The 10,429-nt window shown below is 44.6% G+C and overlaps 1 protein-coding gene across 16 annotated transcripts in view; it reads right to left on the bottom strand.

Moving 5' to 3' along the window:
• Positions 1-10,422, bottom strand: part of TTLL4 (tubulin tyrosine ligase like 4) — a 35,315-nt gene extending 24,893 nt beyond the window's left edge. For 7 of the 16 annotated variants that reach the window (XR_015946005.1, XR_015946004.1, XM_088652728.1 and 4 more), the window contains exons 1-3: positions 10,099-10,300; positions 2,660-4,142; positions 1,483-1,604 (exon numbers count right to left, since the gene is read on the bottom strand). Coding sequence is in view for 14 of the 16 variants with exons in the window: in XM_088652728.1 (XP_088508854.1) it covers positions 1,483-1,604; positions 2,660-4,068 (1,531 nt within the window). In the remaining 2 variants the exon portion in view is untranslated. Of the gene's footprint in view, positions 1-1,482; positions 1,605-2,659; positions 4,143-5,867; positions 6,173-8,054; positions 8,278-10,098 lie in introns of those variants that run through there. The other 9 variants (XM_088652725.1, XM_035127062.3, XM_088652748.1 and 6 more) reach the window with 7 other exon arrangements.
• Positions 10,423-10,429: the final 7 nt, after the last annotated feature.

The raw sequence follows: 10,429 nt of genomic DNA on the forward strand, positions 1-10,429 counted from the left end.
CCTAATCATGAGAGGTGTTTGCGTAATTTCAGAGTTTTCCCAGCAGCAAAGGAGCTGCTTACTGATAAGTGCTCCTTGTGCAGCTGCATTTAAAGGGCACCATAGTTTCAGCACAATGGCCTCAAACCAGACCCTGGATCTTGACAATGAGAGGATATCCATTATTTGCCTGCTCTTCCACACAGCCATCAATTTCCTTATTTGTACACCGCAAGAAAGGACCCCATGGTAACGTTAGAAGAGGATAGAATATCATTCCCTATGTCACTCCCCAGAAGCTAAAGTTTGCCTTCTATTTACAAAAGGATATCATAAGAGTGTTGAACCACAGCGCAATATACTAAAGCAATAAAATGGTTGAACTAAAACATAAGTGCTGAAAATGTCAGGCTGCTACATCACAATGTTAGCAAGAACTACAATAATCACCCTAGTGCAGCTTTCTTCCAAACTCTCATGCAAGGTTCAGGATGGGGGACAGAATGGGTCAATACTCATGATGAGTAGCATTGTCCCAAACCGTAGCAAGACAGCAACATTATAATAAATCCACACACAAGTATTTATTGGGCCTGATCAGAACATTCCTAGCAGGAATATTGAAGATGAAGTCCTGTAGTTAAGATCTGCTAGCTGAAGGCAATGGGATTTGACAGAAGCTGTATCATGCTTGCAGAATTCAAGGTATGCCACCACCATGACAGATCTGTTGGTGGAACAGCTAAATTGGGGCCCAGTTGTACGCATCACACATATCTGTAGTTTGGGCTCTCCCTTCCCAGACTGAGTAGTAGTAGCAACAACTTCTTATTTTATTTATACCCCACCCTTCTGGCTGGGTTGCATAGGATACAGAGGCCCTTCCAGCAGCATATGGCCTTCCCAGTGAATTAGTGTTGCTCTGCCTCAGTACTGAATGCTATTACTGCTGTTCATCATCTAGAAAAATTGTCAGGCCTTGTACATTCCAATGGTGAAATTATCTCACTTTGAACTGTTTCAAGACAGTTCAAGACAGACAAGGCAAGTTTGCCTCTGGGTAACCAGAAAATAATTAACTGAATGCTGAATAGAATACACCAGTAAAATGTAAATGGAGATCAGACTGTTGCTCTGCCTACAATAGCAGTTAACTAAATATCACTCAAAACAAGTTTTACAAGTGCTGAAGTGCATAGGCTGAAGGTGCCCACAAGGCAAACTATAGTATTCAAGTTAGCAATTTTATTTGTTGCAATGCAGTTCTTTCGCTCTTGATATTATAGAGTGATTTGCCATATATCCATGCCCTAATAGTAAGCATGGACAACTATAGTAGGAATCGTTTTAGCTTTTTATTAGATTCAAGCTGTGTTTTGAAATGACAGTAATTAGTAATTTGTATTAACAGAATAATTGGTGTATGAAAACCCTTCTCTGTTTTATGTGGGGTGAGTAGGCTTGTTTGTAATTTGAAGAGAGGAAATAAATGTGACTGCTGACCTTCCCCATCCTCCTCTTCTCCCTCTTCATCCTGACTGCAGGCATCTTCCAAGCCGTCTGGGAGCTCTTCCTCTACATCTTCCACCTCTGCTTGGTCCAGCAGGGGGAGGTTGACTGCAGCTCTACAACACAAAGGGTTACAGCCCTAAAGTGAAGCTCTGTAACTCCTCTCAGTTAGCAAAGCAAAAAGATCTCTACACCCAACAACAGACCAAGAGATCACAGACAAGGCAAGATATCCCAAATAACTACTTCTATACTCGCTCCCCATTATTCTTTTCCATAGTGAAAGTTAATAAGAACTCCTGGATTCCTGCTCATGTTTAGGAGTAAGAGAAGCTTTGCATATGGTGATTTCCCCAAATGGTTATCACTTCCACAGACAAAAAACCTCAAACCAGTGTATACACCAGCACATATGACAGTGCAGACACGATGTGCATGTTTTATTACATTGGAATAATTGACATACAGAAAGGTGCCACTATTATAAACATTAACCTATGTTAGTGATAGAAGTGGTGTGGAGAGAAAGGGAGGAATAGTGCAAGTGGCAAATTTTGGACTTGACTTGTGGCATACTTGTCAAAACAATGAGCTACCAGTGGTAAAGCAGAATTGTCATCTGATTCGAGAAACATTTTGGAGACAGTGAAGGCTATAAAACCATCCAAGGCATATCAAACACTGATGGATGACCAAGCTTACATATACTTACATCATAGGAACAATATGCTACTAAGTTCTTTAGCGTATTCTACTATATCAAACCAGGGATGGCACTGCTGGGGATTTTGAGCCTTCCCGGGTGCCAGCTGAGCCGTGCAAACAAGCTGCGTTGTCCTAGCCTGCTAGGTGCTATGGTGAAACCACCTCAGTTCCCGCAGTGAGAGCTGCAGCAGTTTCACCTGGTGCCTCACCGGCTGAGGCCAATGTAGCTTGTTTTTTCAACAATGTGGTATATCACCAGACCACAATGTTTGGCTGACGATATACTGCAATGTTGAAAAGCTGATATCGAACCAGCCCGACAGACAGCATGGCCAATGATTCAGGGATTATGGGAAGTGTAATCCAGCAACACTTGGAGGGCTACAGGTTGGCAATTATTGCCACAAAGAGTACTGAAAGGGAAACGCTAACCCACCCCAACAGACATATTTGCCAGAGTACTTACTCGGTCTCTTTCACAGTAATAGGGTTCCCCCATTTTGTATCCGTGCCTAACTGAAGAGAGGAAATTTTGGTCTCTACCTCAGAGACTGCAGTCCGTGGGGAAAGCTCTGTTTTCATCACTTGTTCTCCAACGTTTATAGAGGTGTGGTTGGCAGTCTGACTCAAGGCGCAGTGGTTGGAAGGTTCAGGATTTGAGGCTAAGAAACGAACATCGATGCGTTTAGTGCAGACATCGGCAGCTTCTGTGACCATAAGGCTCTGGTGGCGGCTACCAGGCTCCAGATTTACGGGGGTGGCAGCTGGTACGTCCTTTGGAGTGATCTGTGCTACTATGTGTGGCTTCCATCGATTGAAAAGACTGGAGTGGAAGTTTGCATTCATAAGGCAAGAGCTGTCAATGCGGTGACCAAATTCGTTGTAGGTGCTAACCTTCCGGAACCCACTCGCAGTCAGCTTCCGCATAGCTTCCGTCAACCGCACATCTTGCTCTTTCAGGTTCTGAGACCTGTTCTCACCATCTTCGAGTCGCCAGGAGGGCCGTTCCACTTTGAGAACCACGCCATTGTGAATGGCCGAGCGAGGAGATTTGGCACTGGGTTGCTCAAGAGTTATGCCACTGCTTTTCCCAAGCTTTCTTTCAAGGTTCGCAGGAGAGCCATCTCCATTTCCACCAGAGTGGGTCCAAGACAAGGCAAGAGGTCTTGACAAACCTTTTAGCTTCTTATTTTCTGGTGGCAGCGGTTGGTGGTACTGCTGCTGCTGCTGCTGCTGCTGCAAAGGCACTTTTGCACTAGTTGGCCGAAGGAAAGAGTTATTGTTTAGCACTGGCCTGTATGAATTGGAGTTTTGCTTCCCTGAGCTTAGGGGGAACCCCTTTGACACTGGATTGGAACAGTCAGCAGCAGTATTCGGCATAAAGAATGGGTCTATGGCTGAGGATGTCATGGTGTTGTTGAGAACAGAGCGATAGGCAGGGAGCGGAGCACAAAGAGGTTTCTTCTCCAAAGAAGTTGGCTGCAAGCAGATGGACTCAAGCCTCCGATAAGGCTTGTGTCTGAAGTAAGAACGTCGGTAGAGCAAGGTGCTTCCGAGGAAGTTTGGGAGAGTGTGGGGCAGAGGTGGAGGCGAAGTCAGGAACGTTGTCTCACTACATAACGACTCTGGGTACAAGAGGCGGGGACGTTGGGAAGAAATCCCTGAGTTGACCGATTGGAGGTCCTGAAAATTGGTCACATGTTTCTGTTCCAGCTGCCAGACAGGCTTCACCTGCTGCTTAGTAAGGTACCAGGCCTTACTCTCGTGAAGCTTTGCTGTGAGTGGTGGCACTGTCAGCCCTGGTGCAATGCCCACCTGGAACTGGTTTCCCCTCTTGAGGCCAAGGCTATAGGCTTCTGGCCCTACAGAGGCCATGTAGAGCCATCCCACACCCTCAGTGAGTACAGATGGTGAACCGGAGTCAGAGCGGCATCTTCACCTTGACCAACCTGAAAGAAACACACATGTGAACTTTATGAGGCCCAAAGGAAGCTCCATTCAATCTCTGTTGTCATTGGTAAGATGACTAATGAAAGACAGTGCCATCAAGGCTGAGAAAAATACCAGATTACAGGATACAAAGGACCTGTATTGTATTATTATTTTTCAGAAGACATCTGAAGGCAGCCCTGTATAGGGAATTTTTTAATGTTTGATGTTTTACTTTGTATGTGTGTTGCTGCAAGCCACCCAGAGTGGCTGGGGTAACCCAGTCAGATGGGCGGCATGTTGATGTTGATGTTGTTGTACCACCAGGAAGGCTTGTGCTACAGGGAAGATTGAAGAACAGCCAGAAAAGGGCTTTTTTCCCTGTGTGAGGGGATGGCAGGGGAATGAGGTTAACAACATTAAAAAAAACTTAGTTGGTCTTTAAGGTGCTACTGAAGGAATTTTTTATTTAACATAAACACTTGTTTATAATGCAAATAAGCTAGCAATAGTTGCTCAGTATTCCTGCTTGCACCTTTGTGTTTCTTGTTCTCATGCAGGATTATTCCATCCACCAGTTCTTTTACATCTTACATTACATAAAGCCTAGAACCAAGAACAGAACTAGACATAACAGCAGAACTTTGTTTATTATACTTAGCTCCAGCACTATAGGTTCTTCACTTGGTTACCCAGCCATGCAACAAATCCTTCTGGAACTGTTGCGGAAGAGCTTGGGAATGGAAGTCCCAAGGTTCAGAATTGGTTCCCCCAAAAAGAGGATGAGTATATAACTCAGTCATGTTTCTAAGCAATTTTGTCCTCTACCCCAGTCTTGCCAGAATATAGAGCAAGCTGTTGGAACAAGAGCACAATGCATAGTTTGAAAAACAGGCATGTCTACAAAATCAATCTACATGTTGCAGAAGATTACACGGGGTGCTGATAAGCAGCAAGGTGACATTTCGATAGCCAAAACGGTATTGAACCAGTGATAAACTTCATGCTAGAAAGCATTTCCTTCCTGAAAATATCCAGATCTAGTGTTGGGGGTGTTTGCTAACCTATGTTCTGAGGTTAAATGGATTCATTTGCCCTTCTCATTACATAGTATATATATTATAATATTGGGAATCAGCTATCCTACTCAAAGAAAATCTGACATTTAAATTGCCAGGTTCCTACTGGAGGCTGGCTGTTTCCTCACAGCAGATGCCTGCTGACTCATCAAGGCAATGCGAAAGAATTCAGTCTGTGTTTCAATCAAACAGACCCTTTTGTACAAAGAGCCAAGAGAGGCAGGAGGAGGCACAAGCAAAGCACAGTCCAATCCTGGCTCTAAAATAACATTCACCCATTTTATCCAACAACCTGACTAGCAGGGGATTAGCAATGAGGCTTCCCTCAACATGCTGAATATGCCCCTTTCACCTTTTGTGCTAGGATGCTTATCAGGCAATCTTGTAAAACAGATGCTAGTGGATTTGAAGGCAGGGAGAGGAAGAAAAATGTCACAGCATACATATGAAAGAAACTAAAATGCCTACAACACCTATTGAGCCAGAGAGGTGTATTGACATCCATTTCCTTGTAAAATGGCTGGTATTTAATGTATCAGACAACAAAACAAATGGATCCATTATACCCTCAAACAGAAGTGAACTTGCTCAGCTAGAAAGACATGCCACCCTAGAGCAGACTGCTCATGTGATAAGCCCTTTAGGTTATTCGGGGACAGTGCTGACCTTGTACAACCAGTAGCAGCTCACAGAATTGGCAGTAGTGTGGAACTCCAGTGTACTAGGATGCAGACGTGGTGTTGCATGGTCCTCTAGACAGCCTGAAAAGGATCTCTACCAGACATCTCGTCTCTAACTTGATTAAAAAACATTCTTTTGGCTGGACATACTTTGGGCTCTTAGCAGTTGACTTCTCTCACAAAAATATTGTTGTCCCTGAAGTTTCACTTCACCGTTATTATGTTCCGTTCCTACCACCAGTACAGAGCCAACGGACAGCACTAACCTTTGTTCTGACAACAAGCTTCTATGCTATCTCAAAGCAAACTGCCTCTCTGCCAAAAGAACTGTCAACACCCATAACATTCTAGAACAGGACTTTGTCTACCATTCTGGCTACATGCTGAAGTGTGATGCACAACTCCTGCCCTCCTTCAGGTGATCTGTTATATCAAGAGCACCATCCTGCAGGGCTATTCTGGAACCTCCCCCCCCCCCCAATCCTAAAATTGTTTATCAAAAGTTAGTGTACTGGAGAACCAAGAGGTGGGAAGTGATACTGTTACTCATTGCAAAAGGACCTTGTGTCCAATGCTCATGCATCCTCCCTCCCATGAACTGTTGATACAGCTATGGTGGTGTGTTCCAGTTCAGAAGGCAGCACTTGATACACTGCATGTATTGGATTACAAAGTCTACACCCAACAACAAACTCCAATCTGTAGTGACATCTAAGCCCTACACACAGATTAGGGCAAAAACAAAGACTACGCTGAGTTACTAGCACTTGGCAAGATAGAATTTCATTTTGTAAACGTGTTTGCTTGATATCCACCAGATACTATTCCTCAGGCAAGTTCTGAAGGCTGATTAATCCTCAAGGTATTTTGAGAGACCAGAAACCAGAAAGAGCAGAGAAATGAGATTATACAATTTCAAACACAGAAAACTCTCCAGGGTCTGTCTATCCCAGGGGTCAGCAAACTTTTTCAGCAGGGGACCGGCCCACTGTCCCTCAGACCTTGTGGGGGGCCGGACTACATTTTGAAAAATATATATGAACGAATTCCTATGCCCCACAAATAACCCAGAGATGCATTTTAAATAAAAGGACACATTCTACTCATGTAAAAACATGCTGATTCCTGAACCGTCCGCGGGCTGGATTTAGAAGGCGATTGGGCCGCATCCGGCCCCTGGGCCTTAGTTTGGGGATCCCTGGTCTATCCCCTCTCCAGAACCATTCCTATATAGATCTTCCCTAGGAGGCTCATCCAACCTACTGGTAGTTAAAAATTCAATCGAAATAGATCCATGAAGGAAAGGCCCTATGGTGAAGGGAAATGGTCCACTTCAAGTGATAATTTTTGATGCAACATTAAAAGGCAACCAACTGTCTTAAGAGCAGGATACCTCTCTTATGTACCCAAATGATCACTGTACTATGCAAGGGAGAGCCTCCTGCAAATACCATCTCATCAGGAGGTCTTTAGTGCAGTGACACTTACCCTTAGGAATTCCCTCCCCTTGAATACCAGACAGGAGCTGTCTCTGTTGTCTTTTGGATGCCCACTCAAGACCTTCCTCTTTCAACCTGCCTTTTAAATTGAGATATTTCGCTGTCCGAATCCATATTGGAATTATTTTTTATTGTTTTAACACTTACTGTTTGCCATCCTATGCTCCTTTGGGAAGAAGAGTGGGATATAAACTAACTAAATAATTTAAACCACCTTATAAAAAAGGCATCAGGACAAAAAAGCACACCCTAAAAAAATACACAGAACACGCTTTTATACATATTATACATGTTCAACAGGGCTTGCTCCTAGGTAAGTGTGTTGTTTCAAACTTTGAATCAAACACCATACAACCTCCTCCTTCCTCTCTCATCATCTAATCAGTTCACATTCTGCCTAAATAATTTTGGGACATCAAAAGCATAGAATCATATCAAGGTATCTGAACATCTCCCTGTCTTCAATATTATTATGGGTCCAGAGCAATACCAGGATGCTCTCAACAGCACTTTCTTCCACACATCTTCATAACTGGGCTTTTAAGAGATTAGCTATAGCTCTGGTGCAAATATGGCCCACTGCCAAAACAATAGCTACAGTATGCCACAGAACGATTATGTGAAATTGTAACAGCATACCATGGCAACCCTGGAAAGTTTCACTTGTTACTTACAAACAAGATTTGAACAGCTGCTGCTGAATTTGGCACAGAACCACCTTTCTTCTTTTCTTGAAAGCACAATTCTTGCCCCAGTCTCGCACATGGGTGCCACACTGTTCCCTTGATCACAATAGAGGTACTTGAATCAAGTTCAGCTTGATTTACGAGAGAAATAAAACGTCAATTCCCATTTATTATTCACAGTAAAGAGCTCTCCAAGGAATACTCTCACCATAGTAGTTCTCAGAACTGCCTACTGGTCCGAAAGCTCTTCTAAGAAGAGTTACACAATTAGCAGCTGCTGGCTCTTCAAAATCTAAATATGATTAGTAATAAAGCTACCAGCATCGCACACCCCCCCACCTCCGTGTTCAAAAACAGCATAAGGATGCATTAATTCCTTCTAATCTATTGCCCCCATCCAATGAACTACCACTACAAATGCTACTCCAAAGGCTCCCTCTTCTGTTATGACTGTACTAAAGATTTGCAGGAGTGGTGTGCTTTTCACTCTAGTTTAAAAGCAATGGAAAAAGCTCACCATCAGGCCACCAGAACATTAACCTCAAAAGCCTGTAATGGGATTCTGCTTGGAATTGCTTGTTTGAGTCCTAACCAATGAAACCCCTGGAAATGGAGGAGAGCAGCAGGAAATATATTTGAGAATGTTATTTATGAGGGGTTGTGCTACTAATAAGAAGATGGGAGAAACTGTTAAGGTGGAAACGCTAGATGCAGAAGCAGTGAATATGAGCGAGTTTTCCTAAAGCATAGCAAAAAAGCTAGGGATTTCCATTTGTTGCAATGGCTTCCAACAACAAGCAAATAAGATATATGGAAAGCTGCTTCACAGTAATATTGAAAATTATTAACATGTCCCAACTTGCCTAGTCATCTATAAGTTAACAAGAGTGCACAATGTAACTGTACAAGACAGGGAACTGGGTAACAGACAAATGAATTTTGAAGATGGATTGCATTTTCCATCACCCCAGCTGATAGTAAAAGAACACTCACCTGTCTGGGCATTTTTATACCATTTGTACTACCCACAACTGTTAAGAGTTACCTGACTAGGAAGCAAAGGTGCATATTTTCAGCTGTTTTGCACAGATGACATAATTCAGGAAACAGAGTGCAACACATGTCAGGAATCACCTCCTTTTCAAACTCTGAGATTGGGCCATTAATATACTGAACTACACATCTGTTTCAAAACCCTAAATGTTGCAGCTAGCATGAGCAAATGGAATCAAGGTCACACCATTAGCAATTGTCTAAAGGGTGTGTGATGCAATGACCTAACAGACCAAGGGATGACTATGACAAAACCGGTCATGCTTTCAGAGAATACAAACGGTAGCATAAAAATAAACAACTGATTATATCAAACTAGCAGTCAAAAAACTGACAAGATGGAGACACTGGTAAAATGCTTGCCAACATGTAACATGTGAACCGGCCCACCCACGAATAGAACTAGTTCACCAGCAGAGCGAGTCTACCATTGGGCTGTGAACGCCAAACACGGGTCTGATGTTTCGAGATAAAACCTGCACAAGAATGGAAGACCAATCCTTGAACGCTTCATCACTAAAACACCCCCAAGGCCAGGAGTTCACATGACCACGTTTTTTCTGTCTTGAGCCTGATGAAGGGCTGCGCCCAGATCTGCCCCCATTAATTCGTCTCAAACCCCCCCCCCCATTCCGTAAACCTATAAGTAGAAAGACAGAAATATAACTTTCCCCAACCCGCCATCGGGGATGTGGGGAGGAAGACTGGCGGTCCCCACGTGTCGACGTTGCCTAGGGCAAAAAAAAAAGGCACTAGAGGGCGCGAGCCTTTCGAGTGAGCTCAGTCGGCGGAGCGCGTGTTGTCTCGCGCCTCGTGTGAGCGCCTGAGAACAAGAGCCCGGCACGTAACTCTCGCTCTAGGGCAGGACCAGGGACGCCTGGGCGCGGAGTCCAACACCCTCATGAAGGGAGACGGGGAAGGAGGGACAGGCGAGCGGTAACCCGGCGCTGGTGGCCATAGGGCCCCACTCGTCACTTACCGGCTCCAGGGCGGGCGGTGGCTTGGCCCCCTCTAGCCCAACCCGAACCTCCCGCCGTCACCATAGAGATGCTTCCGGCTAAGGCGGGACCGGAATGCCGCGTGTGGCGGCTTCAAGCGCACCCCGCCCCACTCCCCTCACTCAAGCGTACAGTATGAGGGACGCTGACGGAACTGCCCGGCATAAGGAAAAAGCGGGAACTACGCAACGCGTGACTTCAGCTACCGTCATACACCGCGCCATTCCACTTCTAGGCGAGTAGAAGGCGGCTTCGGCTCGAGGAAGCGCGTCCAGCGTTCTACTACATTTCCCAACATTCCGCGGTGCTAAG

The sequence above is a fragment of the Zootoca vivipara genome, chromosome 1 (assembly GCF_965207765.1).
Source record: "Zootoca vivipara chromosome 1, rZooViv2.hap1.1, whole genome shotgun sequence".
Classification (NCBI taxonomy): Eukaryota; Metazoa; Chordata; class Lepidosauria; order Squamata; family Lacertidae; genus Zootoca; species Zootoca vivipara.